A 26,147-nucleotide genomic window follows, 5' to 3' on the forward strand; every position below is an offset into this window, starting at 1 on the left:
TGAACGGTAGTAAAACATGCGAGCTGCAACGAAGACAGGACAAAAACATTGCACAGTATTTGCATAACGTGTTGCAGGCAGCCGATTGAACGGCACAGTTGCGCCAACTTCTGCACACGCCTTCCCTCTATAGCATACCGTTCCACATTCTGCAGCATGAATGGAGCACAATGCCTTAGCGATCACCCAGTATCGTTTCCGACAGCTGATCGCACAGTTGCAGCTATAGGGCACACGCGGTAATGGTTTTGCACTAGTGCGCTTTCGCTTGAGGCATGCAACGGGCGGCGCGTCGCCGAGAGCGCCATCTAGTTCCTCTATCGAGCAAATTACACCGTGAAAAGGGTCCTGATAACGACGACGGTAAAGATCTATTAAAATGTGAATGGCCCATCGGCCTATTGGGAGACAGAAGATGTCGACAGGACCAGCTAGCAAGAAATGCTCCCTGGACGGTTACACCGTTACATGCACCATGCCCGATTGCGCAGCATCAAGTACAGCAGGTGAGATGTGTACCACTCTTTCTGTGGCATCTGTTTGAAGCCAGTCATCGCGCATTGAATGTGACAGCCCGGAAAATGATCGACCCTGACTATTGTCACAACATGCAAGGGTCGATATACCGAAGCATGCGCTACCGACATCGGTGACCCGCAGTCGTACGCGACCGCGTGATGTCACGTCGCGCATGCTTGTCAAACTGAAGTTGTTTTCCACAAATTGCTGGCGTGAGCCAGCGGATACCAGTGCTGCTATAGACTTCGTCTTATTCGTCGCAAAACCGAAGGTGGCGCTTTGATAGCCGGCGACCCAGTTTATTCGGCGACGCGATTAGCGTGCATCGTCGATCGGCGCGCCGTAGATGAACCTGGTGACGAGCGCCAACACTTCCTTGGGCTTGTCGAAAGCTGTCACGTGGCCAGCTCCCCTCACCAGCACCTGAGAGAGAAGGCGTGCCAAGTGCACTCAAAGTTATTGTTTTACAGTATTTGCAATAGCAAAGACTACAGCAAAGACAACAGAGCGAGAAACACGAGACCAGGTTTGGAAACCTTAGTACGTGTAACGTTACGCGTAAAAGACACGGACAGAAGCAAGTAACGAAGATACACGCACAGCGCTGAGTGCGTATCTTCGTTCCTTGCTTCTGTTCGTGTCTTCCACGCGAAACGTTACGGGTTCTAATGGCACAACCAGTGGCGTAGCTAGGTCGTCTGGCACCCGGGGCCCATAGGTCTTCTGTCACCCCCCTCCCCGGGTGTAGCCGGCGGAAAGAGGGGTGTCTTCAGACGTATATGACACCCCCCCCCCCCTCGCCCTCACTGGCCCCTTGCACCCGGGGCCCACGGCCCCCCGGCCCCCCCTGTTGCTACGCCACTGGGCACAGCAACAGACCCAAGTAGCAACCTTTGGAAACATGCCTGCGATAGCGGTCGTAGCCGCGTTACAGCGATAGCCACAACGGGGACATTACAGCTGTATTCCAGTGGCGGCGTGGGTGTAACACTAACTTATCATGTTCCCGTGGCAGTAATGAACATGGTACGCGTCGCATGTGTGGACGGTGGGCAAGGAGAGAAATAACAAAATAATAAACTAAAGGAGAACAGAGTACTTGCCCATAATAGCGCTTGACGATGCGTTGAGTTTCTCTTTGTGGACGGTCCGCAACTGACTGTTTGGTTACTATACGTACGACAGAAGAACTTCAGTTTGGCCTAGTTAGTGTTTACTGCATATCATGTTGACCGCAAATAAAGACGGGGACAGCGGAAGAGAACACAAAAACAACACGGAGGGTAATTACTCAACACGGGCGGTAAGTTACCGCCCGTGTTGTTTTTGTGTTCTCTTCCGCTGTCCCCGTCTTTATTTGCGGTCAGTATGATATGCAGTATACGTACGACGTCATAACAAAACAATAAATGTATCTAAGTCACTTCAAATGTGTCTCCCCTCGATTAGAAGACGGGCGCCTCACTTCTCTTCGTGCTCCCAAAGGAAAAACAAGAACAAGTATGCGCGAAGCACCCCGCGCCGGCGAACTACGCATCAGGGAGTCACGTACGTGCACGCGTAGAGAAGGACCGACGCCTCACTACGCGCTTGTGGGCCGGACAAATCGAACGGTGCCAAAGGCACCGAACAAAATACGGAAATGGGAGCAAAGTGTTACTTGAGTGGGAGTTCTATAGGTCAGCCGATAAAGAACGCAATCATGTAAATGCATGCACTTAGGCAGCGTGTGTCTTTGCGGCGCGACGTCGCCTTCGTAGTCTCCGAGCACGCCTCCATGCGCTTCCACTTCAGTGCCACGTTACTTCGAAACGCAGTGTAAAATGATATAGTAAGCGGGTGCCCGAGATTAGCCGTATTCACGCTCTGCAAAGGGCCCCTCACCAATTTTGGGCACTAGCCAGGTGACGTGGAGTTCGCTTACGTCTCACTCACTCACTCACTCACTCACTCACTCACTCACTCACTCACTCACTCACTGCAAATAGGCAAGCGCGATTCATAAGGCACGCGATCACGTGTGCCGAGTGTCGGAACCGCTATGTGCACGGCTCGAAAAACAGCTGAAATTTCAAACGAGAGCCCGCGCGCACTTCCTCTCGAGGGGGTCACGCTTCCGGTCGGAGAATCAACGTCACACGCACAAGCACGGCTAGGTCAGACGCGTGGCCTGCAACCTCACCGATTTTGACACGTCACTCCGGTAAATCATTCGATGCGGAATACGCAAAACCGCCCCTGGAAGTGCGTCGCGTAGCTCATGAACGAAGAAAAAAACGAACATAACTGGCGGGGCTCGTGACGTAAAAATGAGGCCCCCCTTAATTGGATCCGGTATGGGAAAATCGCAGGGAAGGAATATGTTGGGTATCGCGGCGCCTAGTAGAGGCAAAGGGAGAGAGTGTGTATTGACAGTGAAGATCTATCAACATGCATGTCCGTAAAATTCTGTGCTAACGTCTTTCTTTTTTTTTTCAGCAGCGTACTAAACGCCCGCTAATGAGGGAAATACCGATATAGATAGCCCATAGTGAAAGACGCACGATGCCTACCTCGGTGTAGTTATGCACGTGGCGGTAGTAGCCCAGCACTTGGTCCGTGCCCAGTCGCCAGGGCAGCCTCGGCGTGGTGGCGTACTCCATTTGGCCTTTCCAGCTCAGCGTCTTCATGAAACGCTCCACGGAACTGAAGGGGGTAATCAGGTCCTTTTGGCCCCCGTACAGCAGCACCTGCAACGGTTACCACACGCACCAGCTATATACTCATCAGGGGGACACCGCTTGGTGCTCTTCTCCTCGGCTGTGCAGTCGAAAGCTTCTAACAAACAGTCACTGTGAATCACTAAATCACGGATGATTTGTTGTGTTACAACGGAATCAATAGCGTCGTCGCCGCTGAGCTGCGATGCGCTCATGGAGCGCCGGTAATAATAATAATAATAATAATAATAATAATAATAATAATAATAATAATAATAATAATAATAATAATAATAATTTATTCATTCATTCATTCATTTACCGTGCCCAGGAACAACCCCAAGGTCTGAATGCTGGAGCACGCGAACATTAAAAACCAAAAGGAAAACACTCCAGGGGAATTTAAGCAAACAAAGAAAACAGAACGAATAAAAAGAACAAGTGTAATAATAATAATAATAATAATAATAATAATAATAAATTCGTTAATGAAAAAAGGGAGACCGCACGGGAGGGCCATACTCTGCAGTAGATATAGCGGTATAAATAAATAAATAAATTAGTGGCTTCATTCACTAAGTTTATAAACGTTGCTGAACATACTTGGTGTGTTCCTTTGCGAGTGTAGGGTGCACGGTCTTAGCAGCGAACTGACCTGTATAACGAAGGATTTTGGAGGTCCCAAATGCTTCGTTATAAAAGCTCCAGACTGTATTATATATTTCAACTAGGAGTGTAAGGATAAGTGCGCGATTATGCTATACAGTGGATTCATTTTGTTTATTTGCGATTTTATTATTGTACGGAGGAGAAAGTTGGTAGGACCAGTGCGCTTTGTGTGCATTTAGTAACGGGTAGAAGTATGTGTACTCAATAAACGAAACGGATAATGTTCGAGGCATTCCGCGTGAATTATTCTCGCTCCAGTAATCGGCTGATTACGGCGGCCAGCACTTAATGTATAAGTATACATGTCTTGTTGACATTTCTATGAGGTATCGTGGAGGCTCTTTTTATGCGTTGCATATTGCAATCACTCAGTTCAGCCCTTGGGCGCGGCCGCGCAGCCACCATTGAGGGTATGTGCCATTGTTCATAGCTGCGCGTCTCATATGTGGGTCTATTCTCTTTTAAGTTTGCTATGTTTGTTATTAAGTTTCTTCTATTTTTATGCGTTGCATATTGCAATCACTCAGTTCAGCCCTTGGGCGCGGCCGGGCAGCCACCATTGACCTTTAGCGCAACCACGTGACGTGACGTCACGACAGCCGAAGGAAAAGCTGGGCCCCAACTCGCGCAATATGCAACGCATTCTTGGCTTAACCAAGCTAAGACTGGCCATTTTTTCCTTTTTTTAATTGCGTGTTCCGCTTTTCAGGCTCAAGCTTTAGCTCACGTTTTATATCCACTCTTGTGGTCTACAAAAAGGCCATCCGCAGCATCCAGCCTCACAATGTCACAGCACTGAATTACTGCAGCACCGCTAAAACATTAAACATAGTGAGGGGTTGGTCGAGAAGCGCCGATAGTGGAACGAAAAACGTGATTATAGTTATCAATTTGGAACGGCAATCTGGAACGTTATGATGGATGGTCGGATGCTTTCGTACGCATTGTGTTTCAGAAACGAATCAGTTCTACGCCAACAGTCGACGACGTCAGCTCTTGCGAGGCCATGGGGATGTCGAGAAGTGGAACAGTGATATTTCGACGCCGCTTCAGGATTTCTAATACGATGTGGGCAGCGGATCACAAAGCGATGCCGACATAAATTTGTTAACGGGCGGAGCGACCACGGTTGGAAAGCCTAAGTTCGACATAACGTGCCACCGCATTTTTAAATTTTTTTTCAGAAACCGGCAGAACTCCTCTTGTCTCGAAGAAAGGAGAACTGACGTCGCCGAGCCGCTTGAATAAATTATTAAAAGCGTGACGCCACGCACCCCATTTTTTCACAAGCTTCGTAAGTAAGGCTTTGTGAACGCGACACTCGCGTTCGGGCCGGAACATCAAGTGTTAAAAAAAAAAAAAGAATTCACTACGGCCGGCGTCAGTTTTGTGTTCTTCATGTTTTTTTTTTCTCCAACTGAACTGCGGCCGGCGTCAGTGTTGTGTTCTTCATGTTTTTTTTTTCTCCAACTGAACTGAGTAGCGCTATCAGAGGACGGAGTACCGATGATACTGCTTGCGCTGTTCAAATAAGTATGGATTACCAACATTCGTGTATATTCTTCCGGAGCAGACTAAATTTCATCAGACCCTCAACATCAACAGCGCATTCCTCCACCTAAATATTGAATAATTCAGTGTCCATACGCATCGATATGTCGGCTAATCCTCCTGATACGCCCCTAGCATGCTGACTGTCCTGGAAAGGCTGGGTCGCCGGAAGAATCTTTCTTGCGAAATACGAAGCTTTCTAAGCTTTCTTACAAACAAGAAGCTTTCTTTCTAAGGAATCCGTACCGGTTTCCTTTGTACGTCCGTGCTCTGACACGTGCAGCTGTAACTACAGACATTCACGCGCTTCCTTTGTGTCTGCCCGCGCTATATATTGTCAAGAGGCAAGCAACTTGCTCTGTGGTTGAGAGACTGAAAAAAAAAAGGCCACTATATCTAAAAGATGAGTTGGACACCAGGGACAATCTGACAAGTTATAACGATCTCGTTAAGACCTTTCACCTCAGTCGCCGAACCTTCCCCCCGCCGGGCGCAGGCTACCACCCTGCGTCTGCTACAAACAAAAACGTACCCTTCACCCGCCCGCCTCCACCTTATATTTCCAGACGTCTACGCTACCCCCAACTGCCGGTGCTGTGGCATTCACCCGGCTACGCTTCCGCATATGCTGTGGGAGTGCCCAGCGCAGTACACACAGACTAACACCACGACTCTCTCGTCGAGGTTGCATGAGGCTCTGCGGAGCTCCGCCTTCGACGACCAAACCTGGGCGACCCAGCACGCCCGTGAGGCGGCGGCGAGGCAAGCCCTCGACGTCCCTTCATGGGAGGCTTAGGCCCGGCCATCATAAAGTGCTGGTTGTACAATAAAAGTTTATTCCTCCTCCTATATCTAAACAAAAGAGTGATAGGCTATATAGCCAACGTGTTACAGCGAAACTTGCGAACTCTCGAGGACTTTCCTGACAACGGTTGCTGCATGGATGCTACATGGATGCTGCTGCTGTTGCCGAACAGCTAACACTTAAAGAAGAAGGAAATATCGTGCAGAACTAATCTCACGACGAATGCCGGCGCGATAATGCGATTAGCATTGATGCAATCTAGCGACACACCGCATTGCCGCCGCAGAGAGGTGTTTCGTATGAGTCGGTGCACGGCAGCTGGATTCATATAGCTCGCGCTTCCCATTTAACGCGCTGCATCATTCAGCGGCGCTGCCGCGAAGTTGGCGTGTGGATTGTGTAAGTATCCATTCAGACAAGCTTGTCTGAATGTATATGACGCACGTTCGATTTCGGCCAAGTAGAGGATAAATTTTAAATGATTTTTTTAGCCATTTTAGCCATTGAATAGACGGCACATATTACTAAGTGGCACATAGTTACCAAAGAGGGTCGACAAGGAGGCCACAAAGAGTCGACAAAGAGGATCATTGAAGAGCGGCACTGATACCCAGTGAATGAGTCAGTGAACAAACTTTTATTGGGTCCAGCAAAACGTGATAAAACGCGCACCCGGCTAATCCCACGATGGGACTGACAGATCTGGTCTGCCGGCCCGATCGCGGGCGCGCTGGACGGCCAGGATTTGGTCCTCAAAGACGGGACTTCGCAGGAGCGCGTCCCGCTCTTCCTTGGTGAACTTCGGGCCCAGCGACCCGCACTCCCAGAGCATATGAGGCAAAGTAGCAACCTCACCACAGGCCACGCAAGAACAATTCGGATAAATCTCGGGATATATGCTGTTAAGGGACGCCGGATTTGGGTAGGAGTTCGTTTGCAAGAGTCTGAGCGTGACCGCCTGCGGCCTGCTTAGCTTGGAGTGAGGTGGCGGGAAAACCCTCCTGTCTAAGTAAAAGAATTTAGCAAGTTCATTGTGCGTGATAGGAGCGTCTCTGTGTCTGGGGAGAGAGTCGCCCGATCCGAGAGCAGCGCGGTCGGTAAAGCCACGCGCAGCCTCGTGGGCAGACTCGTTGAGGTTCAGAGGAACCCCCTCAATCGCCCCGACGTGTGCAGGGAACCAAAGGATGGAGTGTATGGAGGTGTCGCCGTGTTTGACGCCTTTCAGAATTTGAATTACATGTCAGGCTACCCGGCCTTTCTGGAATGCTCTGACGGCAACTTTCGAATCTCTATACACCCTTTCTCTCCGACCGTCTTGCACGGCGAGTGCAATGGCCACTTGCTCGGCCACCTCGAGATTTGTCTTCCGGACGTAAGCACAGGTGATGACTTTGCCCCTTGTGTCCACAACGGAAACCGCAAAAGCCTTGCCGTCTCGGTATGCAGCTGCGTCCACGAAGCTTGCTTCGATCTTGTCCTTGTTTATTTGCTTCAGTATATTCCTTTCGACGACCTGCGTTGTGAACGGTATGAACGTTGCGGGACAAAGGGGCGACCACGATCTTCTCCCCTATTTCTCTGAGGATTTGCGTGTTTTCAGCCAAATTCTTGGTGGGTGCAATTCCGATCTCCTCGAGGATAATACGCCTGCCGGCCGGCTGGTGGACAGCCGAGTTAGCTGGGCCCGTTCCTGAGCCTCGGCTATCTCCTCCATGGTGTTGTGCATGCCAAGTCGAAGGAGGTCCTCGGCATGCGTTCTGACGGGCAGAACGAGGGCTCTCTTGACGAATTTTTCTAATGAGGGCATTAAGCTTTTCCCGCTCGGCTCTGAGCCAGTTGTGCATGGCCACCGTGTAGGTGAGGTGACACAGCACAAAGGCGTTGATGAGCCGAAGCAGGTTGTCCTCCTTGAGGCCACGATTTCTGTTCGTGACCCTTCGCACGAGGCGAAAAGCATTGTCGGTCTTCGCAATGATCTTGCGCAACGCAGTGCCGTTGCCGCCACTTGATTTGATGAACATACCCAGGACTCTGATGGTGTCGACCTTGGATATCGGGTCACCGCTACGAGTGAACAGGTGAATGTCACTTTCCGAGACCGGTTTCCAGCCCTTAGGTCTGCCGCCTTTTTCTTTTCTATAAAGCAGAGGCTTAGATTTGGTTGGGGAGCATCTGAGTCCGGTGGGTAGCAAGTATTTCTCCGTGACGTCTACCGCCTCTTGCATGACGCTTTCCACTTGCCCTTCGCTACCGCCGGTGCACCAGATCGTAATTTCGTCGGCGTCGATGGTGTGTTTGATACCTTATACTTGGGCCAGATTCCTCGAGAGGCCGACCATGCTGATGTCGAAGAGAGCAGGCGAGATGACCGAGCCTTGCGGCGTGCTCCATGGGCCCAGGAGCAGCTCGTCGGAGACAAAGTCGCCGATCCGCAGCTTCGCTTTCCTCCCCGTCAGAAACGAACGGACGTAGTTATATAGTCTGGGGCCCAGCTCGAGGTCGAGTCCGAGCAGGGCCCTGGTGTCCCTGGTACTTCCGTCGATGATTTGATGTTGGATCATCTTCATGGCGTCCTGCGACGAGAGGTCGGCACGGAAGCCAATCCTGTTGTGAGTATAGATGTTGTTCTCTTCTAGATATCTGTTCAGTATGTTGAGGACGACGTGCTCCGCCACTTTCCCGACGCAGGAGGTGAGAGAGACGGGTCGGGGGTTGTCCACGTTCGGAGCCTTGCTCCAAGTCGGCGTCAAAGTGATTCATCATTCATTGAATAGACATGCCCATTCTCGCAACCCAGTGACCCGTGTCAGCGTGAAAGAGGTTCGTGTAAGAACAGACAAATAGGGCCACACGCCCGCATACCCACTGACCCAAGCTGGTCCGACGGTTGGTCCCGAACCCTGTTTCCTCAGCACGAGCAGCCCGATGCTCTAACCATTTGACCATCGACTACTCAGTGACCCAGGTTGGCGGGAAAACGATCAGAGGCATAGATAGATAAAGTTAACACGCTGAAAGTGCGCGAAGTATACGCGAATAATGCTAATCGCATTAAAAAAGATTATCTATGTACCCAGTGGTGGTATCGTACCTCGGACCCCAGCATAGAAGCCCAGTGATCTGCCCATTTGGACACAATTGAACGTAAACTTCTATCTTGCCAACGCCCACTTTGAGATGATTGGCGCGTGTGTCGCACTGCGTATAGCACGGGTGCGCGAGTGCACGCACATGCGCGTGCGCCGGTTTCCTTAATTTACGCCAAAGACGCAGAAATGAAAATAGGCAAATATACTGCATTTGATTAACCACTTCACGAAAGCTTCGCTTCACACAGATTCCAAGATCTGCGTTGAATCTGCATAATTTTTACAGCGAGTCTGTATATGGCTAGCCGATTCGACCGTCCTTCCGTCTGCCGCCTGTATGCCGAAAACTCCTTCGGTGCAAATCTATGGGCATACGCGAAAAAAAAGAGAGAGAGAGAGGCGCGCGATTGGCTGCGTCAGTAGTGACGCCTTTGCTCTCTGTCGCAGCCGAGCGCGAGCGCAGAAGTTTCTTTCCGGCTCCGAAATGGGTAGGCCACGCGTCATACGTACTCCTGAGGAGCCGGCAGCTTTCGATCAGCAACGCCGCGGGCAGAACCGGGAACGAGCTCGTCTACGCCGTGCCGATGCTGCAGCTTAGGCACAAGAACAAGCTCGTGCAGCCGAGCGCCACCAGCAACTGCGTACCGAGGATCTGGAAGACTACCAAGCCGTCGTTTAATGAACCGTCGGCATTAACCCAGTGATAAACACCGGGGCCGCACGTTTCAGCTTGGCTGCAATGGTTAACCGGATATGGAGTGCTAGGGCGGTGATTTTTTTCTTTGCTGAAGTTACTGAGGTCTACCGACTTGCATAATAGAGTTTGAGAACGCTGCCTGCTGTCGCTGCTACCGCTAAACTATATGTACGCGGTTTACTTCGTCTGCGTTCCTCTTTCCCTTTTTGTACCCCGCCCCTTCCCCAGTGGAGAGTAGTCATGCCGGAACTATCTCTGGTTAACTTCCTTGCCTTTCTATGCATCTTCTCTCTCTCTCTCTCTCTGTGCTACTTTCAGATGCGATGCCAATTTCTCTTTCTACTAATATTGTTTTCGTGCTGGTGATACGGGCTCTCTGACAGCCCCTTCGTACGAGTCAATGCTGGCGACAGCCGTACATGAGACACCGTCACCTTGAGGTCCTGGTCGAGGAGGTCGGCCAGCTGGTGCTTGTACGAGACCAGAATGTCGGCGTACATGCTGTGCGTGACGGCATCGCCGTCGGGCATGAACACCAGCCGGCGGCCCACGTGCAGGGCGCGACGCACCTCGGCCCGATCCACGAACTCCTCGTAGACGGTGAAGATGGCCGGAGAGTACGTGAGGTCCAGGTCGTACGCCTGCCGCAGGCCCGTCAAGTTGCCGAACAGCGTCGTCGACACGGTCGGGTTGCCGTCTGCAACACCCGCCATAGATTAAGTCATTGAGATATCTAACATGCCGGGGATCACATATAAGCATGTTTAGGGGAGCAGACGTGTACAGGGTGGACCAGTACGAAAGAGAACGCCCGATTCGCGTCGGAGAACTGTCAGCACGATTTGATAGGCTGGATGGTTCGATTTACCAAGGCAGCAGCGCTGTAAAGACAAGGTACACAAGAGCGCATGTGACATGAATGCTCGTGACGTCAGTTTTATATTCTTGTGTTGTTCGTCTTTCCTGCTCTGCTGCCTTAGAGAACGGTTAGCTGTCTTTTGGTGACATATGAAGCAAGTTTTTCAGCACAAAGTCTATTACTTTGCAGAAATCAGCAAGCGAGGTTTGAACGCAAAGTTCTACAGTGATGACTGATAAATAAATAGGTACCCCTCGTCTATTAAAACGCGGGTAGCAAACGGAACATTAAGGTAGACTCCACAGTTGCATTTTCAGTGGAAAACCCCTACGGCGCAAATTACACGGCAAGCTTCGCTCGTCGTGGTCCCGCGTATTTTGCCACCGTTACAGCATGCTTCAGAAATAACTTGCCTAGCTATCGATGCTGCTTCAGAAGATCCTTATGCCATACAAGTATATATTCGCGCAAAGGGCTTCCGACTATACACGAGTGCCAATTGAGAACAGGCAAGAGTTGTCGTGTGCTGTCTGTCCTTGCGCTGAGGACGGCGTGATCTCGCCTTGCGCACCCTTTACATGCGTACCGTGTTCTTTCGTCTTCGCGATGGCTACATATACTCGTCCCACTTTCATTACGAGTATGGGGAATAATAGAACAGCACTCCCGCGTTAAACGTACGTTTCATGGACCATTCCCTCCGGCCAATTATATAATACGAAAACTATCAATGGCACGTCCGCACATTGCAGCAGAAATGTAACGTTCGACAATGGAAACGGTGTACAGTATACCAACTCGCAAATAATGGCGTTTTGATACCTATCGCGGTGTTCTGCGTTAGCAAAAGAGTTGCTCTCATTGGCTAACATTGGCTAACGGGAAAGAGGTGTACGTGCGGGGAGGAAGCCTGCCACCAGGCTGAAGTGCGTCGAATAATGTTGCCCGGAATGAAAAATTGCTCGCGCGCGTATAGTGTCGAAGGCTATACGTAAACGCGCATCGCGCATTTTCAGCAATATCTGCTTAAAGGCACAGCTCTGGGAGTGCGTGACTCCCACTTTTCTCGGCCTTCTGGTCTTTCTTCTCTTCTTGATTTTGACAGGCACTGCGCGAATGTAGGCGTACGTGTCCCTGTCCTCTCATTTCCTCTTCGTTATTTCTTTTTCTTTTCTCCTTATTTTTCTCCTCTTCCTCCCCCCACCGTCTCTCTCTCTCTCTCTGTATCTCTCTCTCTCCCTCTCTCTCTCACACACACACACAATTCCCTTTTCATTTTTTTTATTCTTTAGACTAGCCCGACTCGCCGGACACGAAATCACCTGTGCATACGTGAGCGCCCGCACGTCGCATACGCCCCCGACCATTCGAAGACGAAGAGCCCCACGCTGAACAGACCCCACCTAGACGTTAAGCGTTTGAGACTGTCGTTGTGACGCGACCGCGGCCAGTTACCTGGGCGTTCCTGAGAAGGGGCCCGACAGCGCGTAGCTCGACGCCTGGGAACAAAGGGTACTTCCCGCACGGCGCTCGTCGAAACGTTCAAACCGCGTCCTTCGCCGGAACCCCCTCATATCGTCATAACGACGGTGGCCATTGAGGGCTAGCTGCCCCGGGGGTCGCGCAGGGTACAGATGACGCGGTCTTTCGGAACGACTTCGTTCCCGTTTCTCGTAAACGGTTTGACTCTGTTGGCGTTGACCACTGCAGCCCTAGGAGAATTAACAGATATATTTTGCACTTTTATGGAGCTGGTCTCACACGAACGGTGCGCAAGCAAACGCGGTCCCGACAAACGGCTCGCGCGCGGAACTATACTAGCTATACCATACTATATACTATACTACTACATTAGCTATACTAGCTATACTATATTTTCACGTCTTCGTTATTCGTTATCTTCCTACTTCCACTAATTGTGTCCGCTTTTCTAGGCCGATGTTTAGATGTCAGCCATTGGCCAAGCAATTACAGTGCGGCCAGGCCTAATTTTATTCTCCCCTCTCTCTTCTAACGACCACAAATACAAACAGAACTATTTGCACTGCTGGACGATCGGCGAGCGCAATCGTAGTCGGAGACTGTAATCGACCTTTCCGACTACCGTTTTCTTTGTGTGCGTTTCGCCGTAACCCTTAAACCCCTTGATCAATCGTTTCTTTCACTCTCTGATATATCTCAGGAGGAAGCATAGCACCTAAGCAAGTATCCCTATACAGGGTGTTTCAGCGAACTCTTTCAAAAATCTTTAAACGCTTCCTGTGGCAGATATCATAATTCTAGTTCATGGGCTAATCTACTCGAAGCGGCGGACAATACTTACACAAAAAAATTGAGATGCAAAATAGACTAATTATTAAGAAGTCACTAATTAAGTTTTTAACTAATTACATTAGGCCCATATTGCAATTTACAAATTCTAGCCGTGGAGTTCGCAAGGCGGATCCACTGCGAACGAGTTTTCAAGATGACACCAGTTTCGAGATATAAATTCCTGAACTTTGCGGAGAAATGCATTGGCGTTCCAGTTAATTTGCTAACAAAACGCCGTTTTATGCACTGCAGCAAATAAGTAACTGGAACGCCAATGCATTTCTCCTAAAGTTCGGGAATTTTGATATCGAAACTCGTGTGTCTTCCTGAGGATTCGTTCCAAGTGGATCCGCCTTGAGAAGTCCATTGCTAGAATTTGTAAATGGCAATATGGGTCATAAGATAATAAGCTAAAAGTTAATTAGTGAATTCTTGTTAATTATTCGATTTTCCATTTCAATTTTTTTTTTTTTTTTTTGCAAGTAGTGTCCGCCGCTTCGAGTATAGACCAGCTCATAAACTAGAATTGCGCTATCTGCCACAGGCAACCTTTAAAATTTTTTAAAGTGTTCGCTGAAACACCCTGTATATAGTGACTAACGAAAATTACATCGCTGTTCCACGTTTCTTGAGTTTGCGATTGCTCTTGTTCCACTCAAGTTAACCAGTGTACGCTGCAATTAACTGGTGTTTCTGTTCGAGGTGAGAAACAAGCAAATATGGTCACAGCAAAGTGATGGTTCGAAAACCATTCACTGCAATCCATGATGTCTAAATATTCAGACGGCAGAAAGGTGGCAGAGCAGCTAACGTTCTTTAATCACGGCGCCACAACCCTTTATGTACGGTTTGGAAATGCGGGATCCGCATTTCCTTTATTTAACGCCGCGAGCCCGATGGTTCCAAGTGACCACCCGCCGTGGTTGCTCAGTGGCTATGGTGTTGGGCTGCTGAGCACGAGGTCGCGGGATCAAATCCCGGCCACAGCGGCCGCATTTCGATGGGGGCGAAATGCGAAAACACCCGTGTGCTTAGATTTAGGTGCACGTTAAAGAACCCCAGGTGGTCGAAATTTCCGGAGTCCTCCACTACGGCGTGCCTCATAATCACAAAGTGGTTTTGGCACGTAAAACCCCATAATTCAATTCAAGTGACGAACGCGGCATGCCCGTTATCAGTATGACAGAGTATTCTCGACATGAAAGCAGCGAGCTCAGCGTTTTCAAGAAAGGAAATGCAAGCAAGGCAGATTACGATTACCGTTGTGTGGCACACCCCAAAGGGTGCAACTGGTTTTAGGGTTAAGCAAAATTACACCCTTTGGATCGTATATTGCCACACAACGATAATCGTCATCTGTCCTGTCCGCATTTCCTTTATTTGACGCTGCGAGCCCGGTACTTCCAAGTGACGAATGGCATGCCCGTTATTAGCATGACAGCATGACGTGGCGCGCAAGTGAATGACGCTAGGCTGATGTCATATTTACGTACTTTAACCTGGCTTGGCATCCAAAACAGTGAGATAGTTAGGATGTACATTACTCAGTGGACTGCTTCCCCTCTACACACCTCTTAGCGATCCCTGGGCTATCTACATATGAACGACTATAAACGCGGCCCGAATACGAGACTCTAGATTGAAATCCGTGACGTCACAACGACGTTATAGCGCAGTGGTTTCGGCACGAAGTTTCTTCTTTTTTTCTTAATATGTGGAACTTCGACCTTCATTTTCTCTTCTAGTAATCGAGCCATTACGGTGAAATTAACGGAACTGAAGAGTTTTGATAGAATATTTTATCAGTCTAAACTGCTTTAGTGTTTCTCTTCAGTCTCCCTTCACCTCCTTAATAGGTACTTTCGAGAACAATACTTCATCTGCAAACGCTGGCGGCGCCGTCTGTCTTCGCCCTCGTCTCTTGCGCTAATATAGACTCGGTTCCAATGGACCCGTTTCGTGAGCTTGCCCAAATGCACGAGGCGCACCTATGATGTCCTCCAGGAGGTCCTTGGCGGCCGTGTAGTTCCCGCGGCGGATGAGGCGCGCCACCCGGTTGTACTGCTCCCAGAGCAGCGCCGCCTGGACGTCCGTCAGGAACCCGGTCTGGTGCAGCAGCTCGCTGTTGTCCAGCTGGTTCTCCGGGTCCACGAACGGGCTGGCCAGGACGAGGCCGCTGAGCCGCGGCAGGGAGTCTTCGTCCCGCATCATCTTCATCATGGTCGCCAGTGCGATCGCGAACTTGGCTGCAGCGGACAGAAAAAGCTCGTGCGTTATACTATTCCCGAATCGAGTGGTACGCGAATATTCGAAAGAAGTAGACTTCGAATATGGAATGGAATATTGAATAGGATATCTAATGTTTTCTAGTTAAGCAACGGGAAATGTAACCTTTGTGTGTAGTACGTCAGGCAGAAATATAAGAATGAAGAAACAAAGAAAGAAAGAAGGAATGAAAGAAGCATATAAATGAGAAACAACTGTATTGTTATGTGGCAGTCAGCTGCTGAGTGCTATTCGATAGGGAACTGCAAAATGCCTCCGCACAACGGCCACAGCTCCTTCTGCAGCATAATCGTTCGGAACCGCCCTCACTTCATCAATTTCTCTCCCTCGAGATTCCAGTGAGTGTTGTAATCGTTTATATTCCTGTAGGAAAAGCATATTCGACTATCTTTAATGGGGAATTTTCGAATCGAATGCAGCCCTGTGCTCTCGGATCTCCTTCTGTGACGTCACGAATGTATTTTTCAACTATGCACAAAACAAATAAACTTGAAACTCGAATCGAATAGTTCTTTCGCATACGAATCTAACAGCAAGAACTATTCGATTCGTATTCGGAATTTGTAAATTCTGAATATACGCACGTCCCTGCTCATTAAACAATAGACTAGGACCATGTTTCAAAACGTCAGCTCATGATAACCGCAAACGCCGGCAGGCTACTACTGTCCGTAATTCTCGCCGAATTGGATTGGATTGTATAAACTTTATTAAAGGTCCTGCAGGACGCGTTTCAGCGCGCAGCGGTCGTCTTCCATGCAGCGACCGGCAGGGAGTACTTGGGGACCGCTGCGCGGGCCTGCCGGCTACAGGAGAATCCGGATATATGGGTATATCTAATTTTGCCGTAAATCGAAGCAATCAACTTACACGGTTGTAACAACGCGCGAAGGTGAGTAAAAGAACGACTGCATCAAAGGTGCAGGCCGATGACTCATGGCGCATCGAACATTCACTGTGATATACTATGGCTAAACTACTCTGGTAGTTGGCTTCTTCTGAATATCGTGCTTCCGCGGTGATATAAGAGAGAGAGAGGGAGAGAGAGCTATGCGGCTAGATGTTATTTGATTCTGTCAACGGGCGGAGTAAGAAGAAATTCGCATGTCGTGCACGAATGTGTGAACGAATGAATGAATGAATGTTTAATGACGCAAGGGCCAGGTGTGGCCAAAGAGCGCCTTGCTAGTGTTAATGAGTTCGCAGTGGACTGGAGGGTTCTGTGAACTTAATGTGACGTTTCTATAAGAGGCCTAAAAGAGTTGATATATATTCCATAAAAGAATGTGTGAAGGAAAATTTCTTAAGCTGGGAAACACGCCTTTTGTTTCGGATGGGGATACGCACAGACGTCATTACACCCGTCATCAATGTAAAAGAAAAAAATGGCTGTGGCTTAGGTAAGGTTAAGCCCAGGATGCGAAGCATACTAGCCTTTATTTTAGTTGCTGAACCACTGTTTAGCCTGGTGAACTGCTGTTGCTTGGCTATATTTGGTTCGGCTAGACGAAGAAACAACTCATGCATTACTGCTTCGCCTTCAAGAGTGGAACGCGACAGCTTTCCCGTCGACCCGCCAAGGAGTGTAAGACAATGGGCTACAGGGCAGCGACTACGCGCCCCGCATTGGACGCGGTGAGCGTCGAGCAAAGCAGCGTTCGGTGCGGCAACGAAATGTGCGCCTGAGCAAGAGACGCACGCCTTAGAAACAGCTCGTTTCTAAGGCAACACCGCATTCACTAGAGGCGCTTTTGTACCGCTTTGAAGCATCGTACTCGTGGCTCAGTGGTAGCGTCTCTGTCCCACACTCCGGAGACCCTGGTTCGATTCCCACCCAGCCCGTCTTGCAAGAGTTGAGCCAAAGCCACTTCTCCTCTGTCGTGACGTCACGGTGTCACGTGGTTTCAAGGCGACACCGCCGCGCCTGTGGAGCTGGGTTGAGCTCTCGTAATATGCTTCGCATAAAAGAAATCCGGGATTTTACGTACGTGCAAAAGCCACGGTATGGCTATGGGGCACGCCATAGTAGCTAGGGCGGGGACTCCAGGATTAATTTTGACCAGGTGAGGTTCGTTAACGTGCACCCAATGCACGGTGCACGAGTGATCTTGCATTCCGCCTCCATTCGCACCCGCGACCTCGTGTTCAGGAGCGCAGCGCCGTAGCAGACAGCGCTCTGGGCATAGGGAAACGCTGCACGTTCTTCTTTTGCGCTACATTTTCATCATCATCATCATCATTATTATTATTATTATTACTACTACTACTACTACTACTACTACTACTACTACTACTACTACTACTACTACTATTGCGAAGCATTCTGTGCCTCATTCTTGGCACTTTGCGGTAGTTAGGTAAATAGGTATAGGCAGGTATATGTAGGTTGCTGTCTAGCCTCGCTTTAATAAAAAGGAAATAATAATGTGACGGAGCCAAATCTCTGCCATCGAGCACAGCAGTCCGGTGCTCTAACCATTAGTCACGATCGTTTCTCTCTCTTTTTTTTTCTTCTTTTTTTCTTCTTTATTGCCACACTGAACAGCACAAACAAAACAAAAGGTGCATTCGGGACACCTGCAATCGAACTGGCTCACTCAAGCACTTGGCCCGTGAGCCCCGTTCCATTCCCTCGTCTTCTTTCCTTGCGCGCGACAGATCGCGCTCTGAGGCGCCGTGTTAGAATGCATTATCTCCGGGACCGGCCCACTCTCATCGATACATTATCTCATTTCTCGGAGCGCGCTAGGTAGAAATTGTGGGAAGTTGTGCTGACTTCGTGGTCGCCAAAGTTAATCATGCTTTAACATTTCTTCTCCGTATAGTATACACGTAATCGCCGTTTTAAATGCCCCACGTGACACATAGCCATATAGATACGTACGATTGCATAACACGTAGTCGCCGATGACCTCGCAACCTGTGTTTATCTCGTTTACGCTCCTACATTACCCATGTGGAAACCAACAAGTGCCATGTAAGCTCGCGTCGAACGGTCGGCTTGGAAATCATGCCGTTGCCGCCGTACGACCGTCTTTAACGTGGTCGTCGTCGACGCGCTGCTGTCGTCACGAGCAAGTGCCGCACGCTCACGACTCACGCAGCTACTCAATTTACACAAGCGCTTTGGTGCACCTGGTATCACCTTTGCGGATACCCCAAACAATGCTATATACAGCCAGGTACTTGCAGAATGATTCGCATAACGTCGATTTCCACAGTACGTGGGTGATGATGACGACGACGATGATGATGTCCCTAAAATATGGCTCGTACGCACCCTGGGGGATTGGCCAAGAATCATTCATTCATTCACAAAACTTTATTAGCGTCCTGAAGCCCGGTCTTTTCAGACCGAGGCGGGCCGCGTCCACGTCGGCACCGCCAGGCCGAGCCTTATGGCGTCATCGTGGACCCTCTGGACAGCCCGTAGCTGATCTTGATATGAAGAGCTTCTTATGAACTTGTGCCAGTAAACCCATTTTTCTTCGGGGTCGGTGAGAGTCGCGGGACAGCCCGCCAGCATGTGTCTGATGTCAATGATGCCATCACACACGTTACATTCTGTCCTAATTTCTCTTTCTGGGTGAATTTTATTTATGAAATACGGAGTGGGGTACGTCCCGGTTTGCAGTAAACGTAGCGTCACTGCCTGAGCCCTGTTCAATTTTACGTGTGGCAGAGGGAATTGCCTACGCCCCAAGTAGTAATATTTAGTTATGTCGTTGTAAGTTAGTAAGTGATCTTTATGTTCCCCGGAATGGTAGTGGGCGTCGGTTCGGTTCTGACCGGCACGGCAAGCAAGTCCTCGTGCCAGGTCGTTCGTCACCTCGTTGAGGTTGGGCCGAGTCTCGTCCACTTGTCCCATATGTGCAGGAAACCATCGGATTTCAGTTTTGATAGTTTCGACCTTGTCGATAATTTTAGCCGCAGTCCCAGCTACATAGCCTTTGTCAAAGCTCTTAATTGCTGCTTTGGAATCGCTATAGATGAAAGACCATTTACGGTTCCTGATGGCTAGAGCAATCGCGGCTTGCTCCGCCACCGTGGAATCCTTAGTGAAGATGGTGATGGCGTCCCGTACCTCGCCCCGGCTGTCGACCACCACGGCGGTGTAGGCCTCTTTGCCTTTGACCCAGGCAGCGTCTACAAGGGCCGCCTGTTGTCCTAGCTGTTCAATTTCTTTCAACAAAGCTTTCGCTCTCGCTTTTCTCCTGCTAACATTGTGTTCCGGGTGCATATTTCTCGGGAGGGGGGTGGTTCTGATCGCGTCTCTAAGTTTCGCGCTCAATTCTACCTCGGATTCCTTCGGGTTCATTGATCTATTTGGGTCTGTCCCTATCGCTTTGAGTATAAGCCTGCCCGCTCGCGTTTTCGTCAGTCTTTCCTGCTGCGCCATCTGTTGCGCTTCCGCCATCTCTTCTATCGTATTGTGCACGCCTAGGTTCATGAGCTTCACGTTCGAGGTGCTGATGGGTATACCTAGGGTAGCCTTCACTAACTTTCTGATCAGAGTGTTTAGCTTGTTCAGCTCGGCCTGCGACCATTTAAATAGACCTGCCACGTAGGTGAAGTGACATAGAGCGAAGGCATGCACTAGCCTTAGAGCGCTGTCCTCACCCAGGCCTCTGTGTCTGTTGCTGATTCTCCTTAGTAATCTGATGACTTGGTCCGTCTTGTTGGAAATGTGCTGAATGGCATTCAGGTTGGTACCTCCCGCTGCTATGTGGAAGCCTAAAACTTTAATATTTTCCACCTGCCTGATCGCGGATCCGTCGTGACAGCGTAACATAATCTTGGGTTCCTCCCCGGGGACGTAGCCCCTGGGTCTTCGACCCCTGCGTCGATGTTTTAGGACCAAAAGATCCGACTTTGCCGCCGAACAGTTGAGTCCCATCTCGCCTAGCGTGCTTTCCACGGCGTGTATGCTCTCTTGCAGTCTGGTCTCCGTTTGGCCTACGTTACCGTTGGCGCTCCATATGGTTATATCATCGGCGTATATTGCAAAGTGTATACCTTCTATGCTCTCCAGTTTCCTCGCGACTCTGGTCATTGCTAGATTAAATAGCATGGGCGAAAGTACGGCCCCTTGCGGGGTGCCCCTGTTTCCCAGGTTCATCACCTTTGATTTTAGTTCACCTAGCGTGAGGCTTGCTTGCCTACCGCCCAGAAACGCCTTGACTACACTGTATAGCCTCTCGCCCAACCCCAGCTCGGACAGGACCTCGAGGATGGCCTTGTGCTGTATGCGATCGAAAGCTTTTTCGACGTCTAGTCCCAGAATCGCTCTCGCGTGCACCGGGCTAACGTGTATGAGCTGGTGTTTGATCAGGAGCATGGCGTCCTGAGTCGATAGTCCGGGGCGGAAACCGATCATGTTATACGGGAGTATGTCATTTTGCTCGACGTATCTAGTGAGTCTGTTAAGAATAACGTGTTCCATAGCTTTACCTATGCACGATGTAAGCGATATTGGACGTAGGTTATCCAGATGGAGTGGTTTGCCCGGTTTCGGTATGAGGATGGTGTTAGCTATCTTCCATTCCTCCGGATAGTCTCCCTTTCTCCACAACTCGGTGAAATGATCCGTCAGGAAAGTGATCGACTCATCGTCTAGATTCATTAAGAGTTTATTGGTAATACCGTCGGGTCCGGCTGCCGATCTACTAGAGAGACCATGGAGGGCGGCCCGTACCTCACCCTCGGTGAAATCGCGGTCCATTTCCTCGCACGGTCCTCCCATGTACTCCACGCGTTCGTCGCTATCGCCCGGTTGTTCGAGCGGGAGATATTTGTCCGCGAGCTGCCTCATGACTACCTCCCGAGTCGTGCACTGGCTGACTTGATGTACCAGTTTTGTAATTGCTGTTCTCTTGTTTGACTTAGTGTCGCTCTCGTTCAATAGATGTTTGAGGATGTTCCAACTGCCTCCATGTTTGATTCTGCCGTCTGCCAAGTGGCAAACTTCGTCCCACTGCTGTTTCACGAGCGTTCTCGAATGCTCCTCGATCTGTCTGTTTAGTAACGCCAAGAATTTGCACAATTTATTTCTAGCCACTTCCGTTCCATGCGTTCCACCTTCTTTTTTTCTTTCACGTGTCTTGATTTCTTTTGTGTATTCACTTGCATGAAATGCCTTAGCGTGGTATTTCTTCCGTGCAGTAAACGCCGTCTCTCGTTTTATTTAATGATGTACGATAAGCTTTTAGATTTAGCTTTTACTGTTTTATTCACTACTTCAAATGTTAATTGCGAGACTAGTAGTAGCGCGCAAAGGACGAACGACGTTGAAATACACAACACATTATTTCAGTAGTGTTACTTTGGGCTCTTCATAAAAATGGTACTATCTATCTATCTATCTATCTATCTATCTATCTATCTATCTATCTATCTATCTATCTATCTATCTATCTATCTATCTATCTATCTATCTATCTATCTATCTATCTATCTATCTATCTATCTATCTATCTATCTATCTATCTATCTATCTATCTATCTATCTATCTATCTATCTATCTATCTATCTATCTATCTAATCTTTTATTTTTTATCATTTGTGCATTTTTGCTCTTCCTGGTTGGATCTTGCGTTGGGACTGCAGTATATCATATAAACAAACCCGCGGCAGTGGTTCACTGATGACTATGGCAACGGGCTCTGAGCACGACGTAGCTGGTTCGACTCCCGACGGCCGCATTCCGACGGGGGAGCAGAATGCGCAAACGCTCGTGTACTTACTTAGGAGTGGTAAATTAACGCGAAAGACAGGGGCGACAGGAAGGCGTAAGACACGTACTCACAGTGTCTTTCTTTTCATGCATGTCTATCTCTCTACTTTACCATTCCTATTGTCGAGCCAGACAGTACAATAAGCTTCAATTCTGGTTCATCCTGTTGAAGAACACGGGCCAGGTGGTCGAAATTAATCCGGAGCGCCCCCACTGCGGTGTCTCTGGGGGCCCGTGTTTGACTTTGGGACGTTAAACACAACCGTTTGATTTTCGTTGACGGTATATATAATAAATTAGCCTTTGCAGTGGCGTTGTGGAAAAGTACAACGAGATAGCACGTCTATGCCAACACGCGAAAGCCCTGTTGCTCGGCGAGTTGCTTGCGGTCTGCACTATAGATACAGTAGCGCGAACTGCGAGACAGGACGCAAGAAGACGCGGCCGTTACGTCCTTCCTGGGTCCTGTCTTCGCTCTGCGCATTAGTATTGCTCGCACCGCCTTCTGAAGATTTAACGTATCAGACCAATCAATGATTGAGGTACGCGCTGACCAGCGCGTCCTGTTATCGCATTGTCTTATCGTGCCTGCGTAACTCTCGGCGGCGATGAAGAAGTCCGCGCGGTGACACTCGGCAGCGAAGATGACGCAGAACTGGCCCATGAACTCGTAGAGGTCGGCGGCTGCGTCCGAGGCGTTGGCGCAGTACCAGTGGTTGTCGACGCCGTCGTGCGAGTGGCTGAAGCCCGTGCCCACGGGCTGGTCCACGTACACCACCGACGCCTCCTGGGCCCACGTGTGCGCCCGGAAGGTGGCCGTGCCGTCGGCGGCGGCGCGCAGGGGACCGTGCTCCACCAGCGCCCCCATCATGGACGGCGCGCCTGGTCCGCCCTGAAGCCACAGCAACAGCGGAGCCGCGCTTCCCGAGTGCTTCTTCTGCACAGAGGATGGACGCGGTATGGCTGGTAAGCATTGTACTTGTCCGTAAACAAGCGCGCGTGCACTACTGTGGTGCGCAGGGAGAAAGTAAACACTGCTATATCCAGATGACCGGACTACACTACATCCAGCTGTCCACCTACGTGACCCAGGTGAAATGACAGAGCTCTATAGTTTCGCTTGGGTACCTTTTACAGGTCACCTCCCTCGCGTACCTGATGACTCGAAAACCAAGTTCCTGAAGTATACCCATCATATGTGATGGTTGATCAGAATTGAGAGTTGGGCTCGCAGGCTTAGCCCCGTTCAATGTCTCCTCTGTATATATAGATCAACCACTATTGCCGGATCCACTTAATTCTTCACACTATAGGCTTCCGAGCTTGCTGAATGTGTTTTTTTTTTCTTAGTGGTCTCTGTCTTCAACGCGCCCTATCAAAGGCAGACAGTACGGAGTATGGACCTATTAGTGTTTCCCCAAGTAAACTAGTGCAATGCCTCCGCACCCACCCCTCTCCGTTTTAGGTCCCGACATTCTTCGATAATTGAGATCCGTCGCGGAGTTCTATGGCGTTCTGCTGCTGGCACGAGGTCGCGGGTTCGATTCCCGGGCGCGGCGGCCGCATTCCGACGGAGGCGGAATGCAGAAACGATAGTATGCATATACTTTGGGTGTTTGTTGAAGAACCACACGTGCGTGGTCGAAATTATTCCAGACCCCACCACCCTACGGCGTCCCTTATAAGTCATTACCCATTGTGCAGTTTCGGGACGTTAAACCCAATGTACTTTTTTTAACCTATGGGGCTGAAATGCAAAAACGCTAATGTACCGTGCCTTGGGTGCACGAGAATCCTACAGGTGCATGGTCAGAATTATTCCAAAGTACCCCACTATGGCGGCCCTCATAGCGAGCGACTGTGTCGCTTAGCGAGATAAAACTCCATTAACCAAACTTCAAGAATTAAGATGTGGGCAAACGTACCATGCAGACTTCTTCTGCAGCCGCACTTTTGCACACACGCTAATGAAAATGAATCCCGGCCACAGCAATCGCATTTCGATGGGGGGTGAGTGCAAAAACCCCCGTGTACTTAGAATTAGGTGCACTAAAGAACCCCTGCATGGTGGCCCAAATTATTCGGGAGTCCCCCACTACGGCGTGCCTCATAATCAGATCGTGGTATCGGCACGTAAAGCCCCGTAATTTGATTTTTGATAATGAAAATGAGCACGTATTACATATCTTCTTAGAAGTTATGCGCAATCGTTGCCCTGTGCTTAGCAAAAAGAGCGAAGCGAGTCATTCATGTATTTATGCGTGATGGACACTATGGTTATTCACTCCTAGCTCGACAGCGCCAGCTGTTCACGTCCCAACAAGCGGTTCACGTCCCAACAAGCGGAAACTATAATCAACCGTCCGCAGTATACATATTATGACATTCATTCGCGGTTTCTCTGCACGTGCGTACTGATTATTCCCGAATCATTCAAACCACGTCGCGAGAATCACATTTCCGGTGTGGCGAGTACCAGCTCTTCAATACCAGAATACTAATATATACTAGGCCTTGGACACAATGAGCGCTTTCCGAATTACTGCGACGTCGCTTTCTCTGTCGTCTGGATGTATCCCCGGCGACTGGAGAAGACGATCTGCTGTTTTCAACAATAGCGCTCGGAAATGCATGCTGCGCTTCTCGAACATTATGGGGAAGCTCTGCCGAAGAAGCATGCACGTGCAACGTTCCTCTTCGTTGCAGTTTCTAAGCATTACCCAACCTGGCGTCGTTGTGCCGAGTCACGCGAAATCTCACCGACACTCCCAAGGTCTACACGTTGTAGGGGTTGAGGGACGGACTTCGGGATGAAAACCAAACTCGGGAGTATTTATTTTACATTATATACAGAGAGGTGAGACTCAAGTACAGTCACTCGTCATTACGGGCCGGCAGCAACTCGGACGCTGCGGCCCGCGGCAAGAAGTTCGAGAGAGGTGAATCAGGGAATCAGGGAATGCTCTGGTCTCTCTGGAATGCTTCTTATAAACCCTTCGAGCACTGGAAGTCGCGTCATGTTCGACCAATGGGAGAGTCCGCTCAGATGAAGCCATTTTCAGCCAATGGTAGGCGCCCGTGCGATGGTGTCATACCCGGCGAAGAGAGTCGGCGCTTGGTCCTCCTCTCTTGATCACTTGATCCCCCTGCGATCTTGCCTCGCAGACTGGCAATGCGCTTCTTCCAAGGAGGAGAAGGGAAGGGGGTGCTCATGCTCCATTGTCCTAGGACCCACCTGCTCCCGGTGCTACGGCCGCGCAGCGGTAGCAAATGTCTTCTTCAAAGGCGATGAGGGGGGACGATTGGGCTCCATTGTCCTAGGGCCCCTTCTAATCCCGGCGGCACACGACCTGGAGGCCGCGAACTTGTTTGCACGTGTATTGTGGCCTTCAACTTGTTTGCTCGGGCGCTCCTCTGGAATGTGCTTTCCCCTGCTTCTGCATTCCTCAATTAGCTGTGCTGCGATTCGAAGTGGTTTGGGGAACTCGAAGTAGCCTCAGGAAACGGCGCCATATCTAACAGCTCGTCCTCGCCCCGGTTGTTCTGAATGGCCGGTGAACTCAATTCGCCGGCCATGAGGAACGCTGAAAGAACCTGCAGGGTATTGGTGTCGAGCCTCGTTTGACGAACTTCGGGATCCTTGGCCCTGGAGAACACGTCAAACAAACAAAACAACACAGCGCTGCACCACGTGCAAGCGCAGGCTCTTCACCCCTGACTCGACAGGCTATTACTGAGTCAAAATGAACCCTGATCTTTTATTTCCCCAATTTTGACAAAGCAGTTCCAACCACCCTTCCAAACAGCTATCCATTTCTCCTCGAATGCCGACAAGACCAGAGTACCATTGTTGTTGCAAAACAAAGGGTCGTTGACGATGCAAACAACAAATGAAAAGAGCCGAACATAACTTAAGTGGCCTAACT

At 49.7% G+C, this 26,147-nt stretch overlaps 1 protein-coding gene across 3 annotated transcripts in view; it reads right to left on the reverse strand.

The window, feature by feature from the left end:
* Positions 1-797: 797 nt before the first annotated feature.
* The window catches only part of LOC135896802 (probable serine carboxypeptidase CPVL), a 29,622-nt gene continuing 4,272 nt past the window's right edge, over positions 798-26,147 (reverse strand). For all 3 annotated transcript variants that reach the window (XM_065425293.1, XM_065425304.1, XM_065425300.1), the window contains exons 2-6: positions 22,810-23,158; positions 15,190-15,447; positions 10,464-10,726; positions 3,072-3,248; positions 798-942 (exon numbers count right to left, since the gene is read on the reverse strand). In XM_065425293.1, the coding sequence (XP_065281365.1) occupies positions 835-942; positions 3,072-3,248; positions 10,464-10,726; positions 15,190-15,447; positions 22,810-23,158 (1,155 nt within the window). In that variant the 3' untranslated portion in view covers positions 798-834. The remainder of the gene's footprint in view (positions 943-3,071; positions 3,249-10,463; positions 10,727-15,189; positions 15,448-22,809; positions 23,159-26,147) is intronic.

This window comes from Dermacentor albipictus, chromosome 1 (assembly GCF_038994185.2).
Source record: "Dermacentor albipictus isolate Rhodes 1998 colony chromosome 1, USDA_Dalb.pri_finalv2, whole genome shotgun sequence".
NCBI lineage: Eukaryota > Metazoa > Arthropoda > Arachnida > Ixodida > Ixodidae > Dermacentor > Dermacentor albipictus.